This window comes from Cylas formicarius, unplaced genomic scaffold (assembly GCF_029955315.1).
Source record: "Cylas formicarius isolate icCylForm1 unplaced genomic scaffold, icCylForm1.1 PGA_scaffold_12__32_contigs__length_19106922, whole genome shotgun sequence".
Taxonomy (NCBI): domain Eukaryota; kingdom Metazoa; phylum Arthropoda; class Insecta; order Coleoptera; family Brentidae; genus Cylas; species Cylas formicarius.
Genome location: NW_026844225.1, coordinates 8,654,587 through 8,671,018, shown reverse-complemented (window position 1 = coordinate 8,671,018; position 16,432 = coordinate 8,654,587). Strand labels below are relative to the sequence as shown.

Below are 16,432 nucleotides of genomic sequence, written 5' to 3'. Positions count from 1 at the left end.
GTTTCCAAGATACAGTTTTTTCCAAGTTTAGATTATTTCAAATATCTTCTCACGGATTTCTTTGAAATTTGGCAATGCTGTTGATAAGGGACTCATTAAAAAAATAATAAACAGCGGTGTAAGAGGAAGGCGGAAACTTTTCTATAATTAATCGGTCAACATGTACGCCACTGGCTTTAATTTCATTTCGACACTTCCGTAAGATCGAGCCACTAAAACTACTACAAAAAATAAAAACAATTTTATTGCATGTCCGCTAATCGTAAAAGTATTTTTCAATATTCCAACAATATTTGCGAACAATTTATCATACAAAAAATTTACAAACACTGTTGATAGTACATTTTCATCAATAAATCAAGAAACAACGCTACCAAATCCTTGAAGATATATTTGAATTAATTGAAAAAACTATATTTATGGTAATTTTTTTCATAAATTGGTCGGAAACGGCCCCTTAAATATTGCTGTGGCTTTTTTAAACACCCTGTAAATGTATACTTTGTATCACTAAAATTTTAGACAAATGTGTTTTTAATTAATTATTATTGCTTGATTATTAAGACATTTTATTTAAATACCTCCTGCAAGACGTTACCTGAGAAAGCACAGTTACTTTTAATATGTGGAGATCAGATATCTTTAACGGACATCCAGATAATAGTATATTATGCAACAAATGCGGTAAACGGCATTTGACTCACGAGTTTATTTGACACGAGCAGAGCGCAGCGGAGCGAGTTTTTTATAAACGAGTGAGTTAAAAAGTTTACCAAACGTGTTGCATACTATACTTTTTCTACGACCGTTAGTTTTTGGTGCGCAAAACAACACGAATACATTCACTGACATGACCGTCAGAATTGACAAACGTCAAAATTCAAAGCGTGGGAAATATCTCCGAAAACATCCGATTGCTCCCAAATTCATGCGGTAAAATCCCGGAAATGTCCGAAGTGGCTCGGATTCGTGGGAAACGAAACTGACGTGGTAAAGTAACGCTTCCCGCACGCTAGATCGGTGTGTAATTAGGCATTTTACAGACGGGAATAGAAAAATATATTCATTATTCAACTGTTCGTAGAATTTTAACTCACTTCAAACAGACATGGTCTTTAGAGTGTAAATACAATCGGAATAAATGTCGTCAAGCTGTATATAATGAAGAGAATCAACTGAAAGTAGTTCAGGAAGCTGTTGGAGGAAAACCCCCTCTTAAAAAATGTCGGAATATAAGAATGTCAAAAGAAGCTATGTTCACAAAATTTGCCATAATATTAATGTTATTATTTATTTATTTTAGTTTTTTTCGTGGTTAGTTTCTCTTCATCAGTAAATTTTTATAATAACTATTATTTAAAACACAATATTTGCTATTTAAATGACGATTTCTTAATATAAATATTATAATTATATATGCCTTGACGATTTCAAAAGAATTTTTATAAAAATTTTATGTGTTTTTAAATACGTTTGTGTTTCGCTAAAAAATTAAAAATCTTAGTTAATTTTACAATTAAAATGAGATTAGAACAAGCACTTCTTTGAATAATTTGCGCCAGTCGTTAAACTAATTCTTAAAAAATAATAGAAAAATTATTAATATTTTTCAGACAAAAAAACTTCCTTAGTAGGCCCTGTTTTCATATTTAGGCATAACTTTTAATTCTAAACAATTTTTCTCAATAACATTTTGTTTAATTTTGTATTGTTTGTCCTACCCTGTATACTGTTTGACTTACAAATAGGACTACATGTGATTAAGAAACATGCACCAACTACCGTAAACATCAGTATTTTAATTGAGCAGTTAGCCTCATCTTACCGGATTTCAGAAAAATGTTTCACAAATCAGGTTAAAACATCTTAATTTAATTTTGTTTATTTCATCGAATTTTTTCGGGCAGTAGGTGTTTTTTTAGAAGTGATGCGAGAATTAAGTACGCATTACGATTTAGAAATCCTTGTAATAGGAATTGAATTGAAAAGCACAATTAAAAATAAACATATCCAAATCGACAGCAGTTAAAGTTGACCCAAAGTTTATACAGAAATTGCATGGTGTGTGCCAGGCTTTACAAAGAAATGGACGGGGTTAAAGCTAAATGAGAATTTTAATCTGGAATAACATTTCATAAACTTGGAAGCCGTTACGTCAGAAACTACGACCACTTGGTATACAGGAGGAAACCGATCACGTGACACGATCTTTTCGTGCTTCAAGAAATAATGTGGCTGAAGTTAGATTCGGATTCGGATTTGCAAATATGACAGTGGAACAATTAGTCACTTATCGTAATTAAAAATACATATTCCTGTAGATATGCTGGGTAAGTGAGCACTGAAATATTGTAAGGGAACTCCCAAAAACCATATCCAATGTAGCTATACCGAAAATAACCCCTTTTCCGCCTGCATCACCCCAAAAAATAATTTAATTACTATTTCGAAATCTCAAAAAAATCTGACATTGTCCCAGAGATTCAACAGACCATTAAAGAGCCACTAAGGTGAGCTTCAAAATGATGTATTACTCAACCATCTTGAAACAATCAGGAAGATGTAAAACTACCCCAATAATGAATTTTATATCTTCCCGACCATTTCAAGGTGGTTCAGTAATACATCATTGTGAAATTCTCCCAACTGACTCTTTAATGGTCTAATTGAATATCTCTGACAACGTCAGATTTTTTTGCGATTGCGAAATAAATATATCGAACTTTTGTTTATTTCAATATTGGGGGTGGGTTTATATCTTCCCGACCGTTTCAACGTGGTTGAGTAATACATCATTTTAAAGCTCACCTAAGTGACTATTTAATAGTCTAACTGAATATCTGGGACAACATTATATTTTTTCGAGCTTGGGAAATAGTAAGTAAATTAATTTATTTTGTGGTGATGCGAAGCGAAAAGCGGTCATTTTCTGTATAGCAACATTAAATATGGCTTTTGGGACTTTCCTTACAATATTTCCGTGCTTTTTTTCCCAGCATTTTCACAGGAATACGTCTTTTAATTAAGGTAAATAACGAACTGGCCCACTGTAATATTCGCAAATCCGAATCCAAATCTAACTTCAGCCATACGACTGGAGAAAGCGTCCGGTAATTTTAAAAATATGGGCGAGAGCCGGCGACTTTCCTTTCCGCCATATAGCGGCTACGATTGGATTTTTTTTTTATTCAACCCGTGCGTTAAAATGGCAACAGTGTCGCGAACCGTTTCGAAGCGATTTTAATGGATTTATATTTCCAGAAGCGATGAATGCCCACCTGCACATTTTATTTGGCTATTTTTCGCGGTAACTGAATATTGAACATCGCATGGCGATTCTGGCGTACACAAATCACCGGATTTAAAACTGATCTCATCGTTAACCGGTACGGTTTTGCACGCTCTGTTATTAGGAGATGTCCGACTGGTGATGTTGCAGATGTCTATTTCGCCGTAGTCGTTATTAACGAACTGAAAAAAATAATAAATAATTATGTTAATAATAATAAGGCAAAGTTTCGCTGGGTACGACCAAATTTAAGGAAATTGCGATATATTGCAACACATTAAAAAGTTTAGCATGCACTTAATCTATAGCCTAAACTGTGATTATAATGTTAGTATACATAGTAATATCACAATATTAGTAAAAAAGAGGCTTTAATAATTCGCGGTTTTCTTGATGTGCCGTATCCGTTTTTTAACGAATGTTAGCAACGTATGAGAGTTTCATAATCTTAATCTTCTTTATTTTCCTTCATTCTGTTCACCACTTCTATGTTAATGACCCGATCTATCCAAATTATCCTCAACATGCGCCGCCCACATCCCACATCACAAAAGCTTCCAGCTTTTTTAAGGTAGTCTCTGTGAGAGTCCAAGATTCTACTCCATACAGTAGAATAGAAGAAGTTCGTGTCCACACATCAATTTCTTGGTGCATATGAACCTTGCTCTTGCTTGTTCAATTCTGGATTTTATTTCCAGTGAATGGTCCCGGTCCTCGCTTAATAATTGTGCCAGATATTTAATTCTCTTGAACCTTTTCATTTTACTTTGGCCGATCCATAGTCCTCCATATATATTCGGTTTTTTAGTTACAGCCATGTTAAGTTTAAGATCGTAACGGTTGCGTGAAGCTATCACTTGATCTAGGAGTAGAACGGAATCATCAATATATATATATATATATATATATATATATATATATATATATATATATATATATATATATATATATATATATATATATATATATATATATATATATATATATATATATATATATATATATATATATATATATATATATATATATATATATATGTTTTTTATTGTTACCCCATTTATTTTTATTCCTTTTTGGAATATTGTCTCCGAGTATAAATTGGAAAACAATGGTGACAGAATGAAATGTCTTATCCCTCTTCTAATTGAGATGGTTTCAGACATACTATTTCCTATTTTCACATATGTATTTTGATGCCAGTAGAGGTTGGAATGATTGTCAAGTCCTTGTCATCAATTATTGTTGTTTTTAGTATTCGAATATTTTTTTGGTATTGCACTGCGTCAAACGCTTTCTCGAAATCGATAAAGCACATAAATACATCGCAGTTCATATCACATCTTTGAGTTAGAACGATTGAGCTTCAATTTTTGTCAATTACTTTATTCACACTGCTATGTTCTTATGTGGGCTAAAGTCATCATGTCTGCTTTCATACTGTACAATCTCCGCACATTCGTTGGAGAAGTTCACCGTTTTCGCATGTCTAATTTTCCGTCTTATTTCTTAAGTAGCCATCCTTATTTCCTCGGACTTTCTGTTGTCTTCTGTCTTCCATTAGATTCAGAATTTCTTCTGTTATCCATACTTTTTCCTTGGGTTTCTTATCTGATTTCAATTTACTGTCCATTGTATCTTTTATAGATTTGTCAAACCATTCCCATTGTCGATCTATTGAGGTTAGAGATTCTTGCGGCACCGTTTCTATGGCTTCATTTATCATATCTATCACTTCTCCTCTGGTTGTCTGATCTTGTAATTTGTTTAGATCTGGTGACTTTTCGTGGTATGTAATTTACGAATCTTCTTAAGCCAGCATGAAATCTTATTCGCGGATATTAGTTTTAAAGTAGATGACTAACTTAGACGTGATAATCCTAGTTTTACGATATAAGAAAACTACTGAACGAACGAATTGAATTGAAAGAAAGCAGACAGATTAAGTAGAACCACACGGAAAAAGCGTTGAAAAACCAACAAAAGTTCTTGATAGAGCTTGGACATGAAGCCAGTATTCCCTTAATAACCAGAAAACTGCTATGGAAAACCTTGTGAATTTTGCTTGTTAAAGTAAAGTCCTTCTGCTACAGAGATTCCATATACTCAAATTCGTGTTGTGAAATGAACCAAAAATGTTATTAAAAAAAAGAAAAATGTGAATGTGTGGATTAACTTGCGATCTTGGTTGATTTTAATTATATATAATAAAATAAAAAATTTACTTACTGTGTAGGTTGAGTTTAAAATTTACCCTAACATTGAAAAAAACAGGCAGCATTAGTTTGGCTTAAAGTTACTTAATATTTATAATTTGTAATCGATTATTTCGGCTACATCATTTTTATTAATTTTTAACCCAACTGATTTTCTGCGAACCATGCAGATGCTCGTTGATGATACGAGAGGAGGAAAAACGCAACAAAAACAGTTTGCAAGTAGATGTTATTTTATGTGGTATGAAATTTTGCAAATACCAGACGACACCAAAACAATTTATACCCGGATTATTGAAAATATCTTTAGTGACGTTATCTTTAGTTCTATTCGTTTTTTTTGTGTTAGGGAAAGTAAGTATGAGTACATATGTGCTAGGTATATATATCTTTTGGACACTCTGTATTTCGAAACGAAGAGACAATTCGGGTCTTAAAATTAAGTCAGAATTGTCCTCATTTCTGTTGTCAGTGTGGCAACACACCGCATAATAAATAAATATTATAATAATAACAAATTTTCTTCGGATGAAAAAATATGAGGCGTGTGTCAAAATTCTACATCATTTTAATTTTTTTTTCTTATTGTCAATTTCATATATAAATAAGATAATTTTATTCTTTTTTATGCAAAGTTGACAACTGATAATATATGAAATTTGGATCTTGGGCATGTTAAAATGATGTACGATGAAATAAGGGCGTTGGTGCTGTTGAGATCTTCATTGCATCTTTTAATAAAATCTGCTGCCATTACGTTAGAGCGTTGGACTAATTTTTCATTGATAGTCACCCTGGGTTTCTTTTATCCCGACTATCTAAATATTTCCCCGTTGGCATTTCTTTAAACCATTAAACAAAAATTAGTTTCGAACCAAATCGAAATTCCACTTTGTCTTAAACCCCGCTAACTTAAATTTCCCATTCGAATCAGGTATATTCCGTAATAGATCTTAAAAAATTCCTAATGCAACTTCGGCCGTCAAGAATACGACCTTTTGGATTCCATTAACATTCAAAACGTTTGGGTAAACCGCAACGCAGCGACTCAAATTCGCGTGGAATTTTAAATTTTTTTTTCGCATATTGCCGGACTTTTTGAACAAGCCAATTTCAACAAGGCAAAACAGTATACAAAGGAAACACCCTATATGGTCTGAACCAATAAACCAAAATCATGACGGAGGAAGCTTTTCATTTTCTAATGACTCTCCATAACATAACATAATAATTCAAAAAACGATAGCAGAAATTTATTAAAAACGCATATATATTTCATGCATTAACCTGCCCTTTTTTTAAGCATTTATTTATTTATTTTTCACGTTATATGCTACTTTACTTCTACCTAAATACATATACATTATATATATATATATATATATATATATATATATATATATATATATATATATATATATATATATATATATATATATATATATATATATATTCTCACGTATTGATTCACGGATGGAAAAATGTGATGACACTATATATATTATTGTATTTTTACAGAACATTTTCTATGACAATACTTATAACACAGGATGTCTCCTAACTTCTCTGACAAAAACAGGAGAATTGTCATTTAATTTTAACACGAAAATATTTAATAAATTCCATGCCGCTTCGTTTTTGAAATACAGGGTGTTCTAACAATAAAATGTTATGCGTTTTCTTTAAATTATTAATTAGCGGATATTTGGTACACATAACTAGGAATTTTGGTACACTACTTAGCGAACATCGGTCAAAGTTTTTCAATAATGAAAATGACTATTGCTGTACCTGCCTTAAAAATGATTGCTAACTGTCATATCGTAAGAGATAAAATTAATTTTTACGTGAGATTCCCGCATCTCCGCCAGTGAACTAATTGAAACATTTAGAATAGACACAATTTAGAGTATATAATTGGAATATCATTTACCATTGAATAATAAAAATAAAACGCACAAAATTTATTTATTTATTTTTTAATTTTGTATTTCGAAAACGCGTCTTAAAATTAAGTGAGAATTGTCCTCCTTCCTTTTGTTAGAGGTTTTGTCGCCTTTTGTGAGAGAGGTTGGACAATACCCTCTATAATAAATAAATATTATACTAATAACAAATTTTCTTTGAAAGAAAAAATATGTGTTTGTAATAAAAGTCTACAACTTAGTTAACTAGTTGAATACTTTTTCTATAAGAGCTTCCACTAGCACACACAATTAATGACAGTGAGTTTTGCTCCCATATTCGATGCAGAAACGTGATTTTCATTGAAGTGAAGTGAATTGGTTTACTGCATTGAAACTAAACTTCACACGAATGTTAATTTTTCACTAGTTTAGTGGCTGTTATGAATTTTTATAAGTTCTGTTTAACATATTACCTCTACATTCAGTGCCATTGGTTTTTATGTACACTGGGAAAGCGGCTAAAACACGTATTTGCCGCGTACGACAAGAATATGAAATGAAATTTTACGAGTCACGAAATTACTACTTACTTACACGTATCTAATTAACTTATGAGCTGGCAAACGAAGCGATCGACAACAAAAATGGCTGCCATGTTTGCCATATAATACACACACCACATATCGTTTATGGGAAATCTATGTGAAATCATTTTCACTTGAAGTTAACTTTTTGTAGAGCATCTTGTCAAAATTTTTAGGAGATATATTTACTTATCTGACCTTGTGTTAAGATTTTTTTGGCAACTATGAAAGAAGTAAACTATATCCACAATTAATCCTAGCTTAAATATTAAGCATAAAATTACTCTAATTAATGGAGATATTAATAAATGTGCATTTGAAGAATGTAATTGTGCAACCCTGTATATTGAAAACAAAGCCCTCCAATGGGAAGGCGTACAAAGACGCTCCTAGCCAAAGAATATTTGCGTTGCAACTTTTTTATTACACCCTATGTAGTACAGAAATTTGTTCCTATAGTAATAATTTGATAAAATTGAATTTTCCTTACTGCGCCAGACATTACTCAACTTCAAATAAAATTATCTAGTACATTGGGTAAAATACACACTATATATGTAAGAATTTCAAAAAATTTTTTCGTCAAGTTTCAAGAATTTATTGAAAAATTTTAAACAAAAGCGGACAGGTTAAAAATGAATTTAAAAAATTATGTATGATCAAACGATTATGCCGGATGTAAATAAGTTGGTACAATATATCACTTTACAATTGATTTCCTCGAGAAGAAACAAAAATTTAACACTCAGCACTCAGTAGTTCCTTTTAAAAATATATAAAAGTAGTTTTTTTATTTACTAGTATAACCATATAGCTACTATAAAGAAAAACGTAGTACATTATGCAACAATTGAGGTAAACCAAACTTGTTGCATACTATACTTTTTCTACGACCGTTAATTTCGGTGTACATTTTTTGAAACAATGCCCGAAGTGGCTCGGATCCGTGGGACACGAAACTCACGTGTATAATTGGATATTTTATAAATTCAGGCCTATCATTTGCCTAGGAATTTAAAGAAAAAAAACAGGTCGAAACAATCGGTTGCAAAAGTAATTGCCTCGGTAAATCCATCCATCTATATTACATCTATTTGCTACTGGGCTATTAAAAAATTCAAAATTGATCCACGACATTTTAACACTGGCTAGCAATTGACAATCTAAGGAATGTATTGGTCATAAAATATTTACCTTTGAGGTGATGTAGCCACTTCTGATATACTCGCGATGAACTTCATATACCCGTTCCAAACCAGGTGTAAGGTAATCTTCAAATCGAACATCTGAATGGTTACAATAAAATTTTACGATGCTGGCCGGCACGGTACTTAACTTTTCTGTTATTAAAGTAACCGTGGAAAGGACATCGACAGAAGGTACGATTAAAAAATCTTCCTCGTCTTTAATGAATTGCTTTAACACTCCGCCACTGTCTTGGCTAACATAAACGATACTAGTATGCGGGTAGGCTGATTTTATAGAAGTCACTGCCTGCTCCGATCTGGTGATATCCGAATCGGTCAAACGACCATCGGATGTAAATACTAATATCGCTTGTCCCATGGGTTTTATTGGTCCCGAGGAACAATCTATAAAAGTTCGGTTTTGGTAATATGACATTATCGTCTCGAGACTTCTAGACAACGTCAGTGTGACTGGCCCTGCAACAAAAAAAAAAGCATCTGCAGACTAAACCAGACGCAATATGAAGAAAATTAAATGGTGAAGTTTGAAGGATGCCACTTGTGGCACTCTTGGATACTTCAAAAACAAGATTGCTTTTGAAAAATCGTCACTGGGCGAGGCAAGTTCGTCGCAAATAGCGCGAATCAGCGTTTTATTTCCAAAGGAAGCCGCTTCGCGGTTGTAAATTTTTTCCGATCAGATGGATGGTTTTGGAGGAAAAAATGTTTATCTGGAAGCCAAAATAACCAAAAAAAAATTCAAAAATAGAAAAAGTCGGTAGCTGCAAATTTGGGACACTTATTACGTTTTTTAATATTGCACGGAGTATCGCGAACACCCTGCACAATACATAAAAACCTCAAATACAAAAGTTTTAGCTGTTTATACGGGCTATATAGTCATGTAAAAAAGCTGACATCTAAAACATAGATTTTAAATTATTGTCAATTTTCAATAATAGGGGGACCCATTTTTCAGTTTTTTGGAATTTACGGCGCACCCTGTATCCTCTGCGTCTTCGGTTCAAGAATTTTGTCGGTCTTGTTTTAGAAAAATGGTCTTTTTTGTAGGCCCTTGCACAGGCCATTTTTAATTTTTTTAAAAATACTTCCTGACCCCCCAGCACCCCACCAGTTTCAATAGGTTCCGTCACGGGGCAAAGCTGCCAAATATGAAGTCGATTGCTTCAAATTTCGGACACTTATCGTGTTTCACAGCAATGTTCAAACAACAGTCGAAAATCGCGAAAAAAAAGATGGATGCCGGCGTCGCATCGAGGCCGTTTCTTACAAGCTTATGTATCTCGTGGAAGGTTAAAAAGAAGGAAAATTTCAGTTTTGTAGCTCCAACGGTTAGAAAGTTATTCAGGTAAAATCAAAAGACGAGAACGGAGAACGGATAAACAGACAAAAAAAATTTTTTTTCGACTTTGATCATTTCTGTAGCAATGGCGATCTCATTGGACCTACCGTTACCGAGATATAAAATTTTTATACGAGCGTAGGTATTTCCGAAAAATTATATTTTTTAAAAGTAACAAGTAACATTTTTTGCGTGCACATTATTGTAAATTGCATTTTTCTTTACATGAACATGTAGCATTTCAAATTTGTCATAGTATAGCCCTCAAATGTCATTATAATTTGAGTTCTACGAAATATTAATTTAATGTTATTTTAATTGTGGAAGCAGCGTCTTGAAAACAACTAAAGCCCTAATAGCAAGCGAAACCAATCCCGTTTCTTATCCTAAATGAATAACGATAAAGTCGCAAACATATATTAATCTTCTTTCTGCTGCAATTACCATCATACAAGAGCCGTCTGCCATAAAAAGCAAAATTATATATACCCCTGTTGTCTTAATTGCATATATTTTTCATTGTGCTGGAATTATATTAATACCTATAAATTTTAATCACACCAATTAAAACTAATTAACTTACTTAACTTTACACAATGTTTAGCAATTATCAGGTTAACGTCTAGACTAACGTACATTCACTTTAGGTCATTTTGAAAAACAAAAAACTTATGCAAAATTATCATTTGCCTGTTAATTCATAACACACCCAAAAGATCGAAATAGAGATACTATTTTTCGATCACAAGAAAAGTTCTAAGACACTAAGGCACTAAGGCTTAGTGCCCTTAGAGAGAATGTTTCGGCACAACCATCGGAAATAACTACAGGCTTACCGATATCCATGAAATATTTTTATTGAAAAATTACGGATTATGGGCTACAGAAGGTATGATTAAAAAACCTTCCTCGTTTTTAATGAATTTCTTTAACACCTGATTGTTATAGTTTCCTACGTCTCGCATGGTATCAAGGATGAAGTTACTGGGGTCAGGAATGAAATCGGAGCGTTTTCAGTGAACAGTCAAGTTGGTTTATGGAAGAGTTCGCAGAAGATATGGAAAAAGGCGACAACTTCAATTCTTTGAAGTGCCATGACAGTTTACAGTAACAACAACTGCTGCAGTTATTAGAAACTTAATCCGACAACCCAATGGAATCGTTCTTCCGAATCGGTTGACACATCTTCTACGTCTACGTTTAGGTTATTAAGTAATATTATTCTGGGAGAACCTACCGCTCCAGGTGTAGGTGTTTTTGAATGTTTATACTTGTGTGAAACCAGGTCTCCTGGAGTAAGGACGGCTTGTTTTATAAAAAATGATCATTTGATTCGCAGCATCAGGAATAATTAGAAAGAAAATGTCTATGCTTATACCCCCTTTGAACTGAGCGTGGAAGTTACATATTGGTGACCATACCATAATCAAGCTTGTTCCCAACATTACATTTATATTTTAATAGTAGATTTTGGTATTGTGCCAGATCATTTACAGTGACAAGTTTAGTCAGGATAGTACCATCCATACCCTAGAGCAGTTTTTGTGCGGTGGTAGGAAGCCATTTATTTTGCAATTTATTGTTGGTACACAATATTGATGTTGACCTAGAGACTCCTGTAATCAGTACCGATTTTGTTGCACTTTAAGTTATCCGCATAGTCAAACTTGTGGCACATGATCAAAGATACGAGATCATCTATGAATATAGTAGCGTATCAGAAGTTGGAACGAAAGGAGCTGATGAATCTAGCAAAAGCAAAGAAAATTCGTAAAACGTTCTTGGATAGTAAGTCTAAAGATTAAATTGGAATATACGGTAAATAAATGAAAAACGACTGAAATTAGCCCTTTCGTTTAATGGCTCATATACTGTTGTCAAGGTCGATAGTGTTAATAGTACTATTAAAAATAATAAAGGCAGATCAATGATGGTACATAAAAAGTTGTATATATCATGGAATGAAACAATATATTATATATAAGTATAAATAGTTTTTAATATATAAAACATGCTTAGATGCTTACATGTAAATAGTTAAGTACCATGGTCTTGTTTATAATGACTAGGTAAAAAAAGCAAAAATATAGGGCACTAGTGTAATTAAAAATGAAAATAAAGATTTATATGTTATAATAATCTAACTGGATTAAAATATAAGTGATTTAATATATTTCAATAAATTTCATATATGTATTGTTGGTTTTTATATTCGAAAATGATTTACATATATTTTAGCCTTCAGGACCTCTTGGTATCAACTAGATGGGGTGCTTTAAAGTCACGCGTCTGTTTGACACCGGTGCAGAACAAGGGAGACTTACGTCATAGTAATGTACGATGCTTTGGATAAATGGATCCGTCGAATATAAAGAAGGCTACTACAATCAGTCCACTACAACCGATTTTAAAATGCTTAGAAAGCAGTGGTGAACACTAAGGTAAACATTCATTTATCTGTGGAAATTTTTATTTTAAGTACCTAATATTTTGTTAGTGTAAATAGATTTTTTTTATCTTTTTAGTAAAATGCTTTGTAAAGATTCTCTTAATTCTGGCAAATTTTCTCTTGTAGTGTAAGTTAGGATTCGTTTCATTAAATTTTCTGCATGTTCCGACTATAATGTGACTGCATTGTCCATGCATAGTAAACAAATTCATTAAAACAGCATTAGAATATTGAGTAAATCTTTATTTAACTGTCAAACGGGAAATAAATTATTTAACATAAGACGGATATTTCATGGCCACTTAAGAGTTGAATTACGCCGAAGTAACAAGCTTTTATTACAGATAACAAACCAAAAAATGCACTTTTCACCATTTTTGTATTTCATAGGCAAATGACTAATTTTGAGCAACCCTGTATGACATAGAAATAATGTGCAGTAGAAGATTTTAACCTTCTAGTGGCTACAGTGTCGTAGTAATAAAAATTTAATTGAGGTTATGTTTTGGTCGAAAAATAATGAAAATAATTAATTTCTCGAAAACAACTAAAGGTATTGGAATGTATTATTCAAAAACAATCACAAATTATTAGCGCATACATGATGTCTCGTTTAAAGATTCATTGTTGATGCAACTTTTTCGAAGAAGCGGCAACGTCGTACCATTGAAAATATTTTAGATCGACAGAACATCGACTCTTATGGAAATAACTAAATTTTCAGAACAAGTGTTAGTAAGTAAGTAAAGTTCAGATTTTCACGAAATTATATATTTTTACATGACAACTGTTTCGACAAAACCGTGTCTTTATCAAATGTAATATTTACAAACTACCTGCTACTATATACTTAATTAATGTTGTTGTGAGAATTTATGTTCAATAAAGGAGAGGTATTTAAATCTAATTAATCGTTAATACATTTGAATGTCTCATTTTGTTAATCTCCGTGGCTTCCAATGAATTTAATTTTCTACTTTTTGTGGCTGTATGTAAAATATCAAAATTGTCGTCAAAAATATGTTTTTCTGTGTTTAAGTGTGTAGCGTAATTAGAATCTAGACTATTGTTTTTAAACTCTCTTTTATATTCGTTAATGCGTTTCTTGAAGGATCTACTTCTTTGTCTAATATAGATTTTAGAACAAGATCCGCATTTCAACCTGTAAACACCTGATTTTTGAGATTTTGGACATTTCGTTTTATTATTTTTTTAAAATTTTCCTATTGTGTTATTAGTTCTGAAAGCTATTTTTAAACCACATTTTGACAAATGTTTTGAAACTTTTTCACTAGGTTCTCCTATCTATGTAATTGTTTTAAATTGTCCGTGTTCTTTTTTAGGTTTCGGTTAAATAGAGTTTACTGTTGTCTGGATTTGTTTTTTATTTATAATTTTATCTATAATGGACGGATTGTAGCCGTTGTTCAGTGCAATTTGTTTAATGATATTAAGTTATTTGTTGTAATTTTCTGTTGAGAGTGACGTATTAAGAAGTCTGTGTATAAAAGAGTGAAATGCAGCCATTTTGTGTGTATAAGGGTGATTTGAGCTGTTATGTATGACTGTGTCCGTGTGTGAAGGTTTATGGTAAATTGAAAAATCTAATTTGTTTTGCGCTATCGTAATAGTTAAGTCTAAAAAATTAATAGAGTTATCCTGTTCAATCTCGATAGTGAATTTTATACGATTATGAAATGAGTTAATGTAATTTAAAAAAGAATTCAATTGTCCGTTCCAACAAAGCACGCAAAGACGTATCTATACCACCATAGAACACTTTTACTTAAAGGATGTTCTAATATGATATTGTCCAAATTATCCATAAAAATCTCGCCTAACAAAGGACTAAGTGGGTTTCCCATAATCAAACCTTCCTTAGAGATGTAAATCTGTCCATTAAATTCAAAATAATTTTGGTCTAAAGATAAGCAATGTTTCCGAGTTAGGGTGAAATCTACTAAATCTATCACGTCCTTAGGTGGAATACTGGGAAATATGTTTTGTACATCAAAAGACAATAGTGTTGCGTTAGAAGGGATTTTGATATCTTTAATTTGGTTGATTAATTCAAAAGAATTTTTGTTATTGCAAATTTTGGTTTAAAATCTGTGTGGAACTTTAAAATATTTACTAATTTTGTTGAGAGTTTAACTGCTGGAGCTATTACATAAGACACCACTGGTCTGATGGGCATATTTTGTTTACGTAATTTAACTAAAGAATATAATTTCGGCGGTTGTGGATTCTTAAATTGTCACAACAACATTAACTAAGGTTTTATGGTCATTTTTCGGTATATATAGTAGCAGGTATTTTGTAAATATACGGTGTTGTCGAAATAATTGTCATGTAATCATGTTAGTTCTTATTTATTTTGATAAATGGATTTTCATCAAGTAAAAGCCGCCTCAGTTCAAAAATATAGTGCATTTATCGCTTTGACGTTTTAAGTATTATACGGTGTCTTAACCGCAGGACCGTGAAAGAGATGTTAATTCTACATGCCTGTGATGGACCGTAACGAATATTTCTTGAAACCTAAAATTTTTATTTGAAACGTAAAAGGACGGTTTAAAATTTGATTAAGCATGCTTATCATTTTTGAGAGTTTAATCTAATTTGCAATATGTTCGTATATATTACGGAGGTATTTGACTGTGATCCTTCTAGTAAGTACGTATTTATTTACCTGACTCTCGAGCTTTGACCCTGCGAGGCTGTTTTCACTGGATAGTTCAAAGGGTAAGGTAAGTACCTGTACTCTATTTACCTTACAGGTAACTTTAAAAATAATCATTTTGGTATTGTGTGCCTGTCGATTAACATCATACATTTTTTTATATTTTTGTGTCTTCTACATAGTTCCACAGATTATATTCGCGGTAGATAAAGGTACGTCACAAGAATAGAGATAAACATTTATTAGAATCTTACAATTAAACATTTTTTGAAGGTTGCTGTTTTTAACACTTTAAAATATGGAGACCGTGGAATGAAGTAGATGTTCCCCAACAACGCAGAATTTCACGACGAAGTGGAGGTGGAAGTCGAACCTAATGACAATTAAGAGGACGAACTACCTAAGCAAATAAAAAAACGGATCCATTTGTCGGATGCTAAACAAATTGTTTTGAACGTTTACAATGTTATAAGAAATTCAGAAGGGGAAGCAGGAGCAGCAATAAAAACAAGTGACATGACCAAGCTTTCAAAGTCAACTGTAAGAAAAATTGTTGCAAATGGGATAGTCAAGAGGAAAGTGAGAGAAGATGGTGGTACTTCGCAAGTTTTTAAAGAGCAACACGCAGGTCTAATTAGGTGTATAATCTACGACGCTTATAAAGTAAATATTATTTTAACCCTACAAGAACTGCATAAAAAAATACTGACAGACTTAAACATTCGTTGTTCCAAAGCGACGAAAACTGATTTTCAGT

At 32.3% G+C, this 16,432-nt stretch overlaps 1 protein-coding gene across 2 annotated transcripts in view; it reads right to left on the bottom strand.

The window, feature by feature from the left end:
- The window catches only part of LOC132708683 (uncharacterized), a 45,101-nt gene that overhangs the window by 4,496 nt on the left and 24,173 nt on the right, over positions 1–16,432 (bottom strand). For both annotated transcript variants that reach the window (XM_060681174.1, XM_060681176.1), the window contains exons 9-10: positions 9,188–9,657; positions 3,279–3,471 (exon numbers count right to left, since the gene is read on the bottom strand). In XM_060681174.1, the coding sequence (XP_060537157.1) occupies positions 3,279–3,471; positions 9,188–9,657 (663 nt within the window). The remainder of the gene's footprint in view (positions 1–3,278; positions 3,472–9,187; positions 9,658–16,432) is intronic.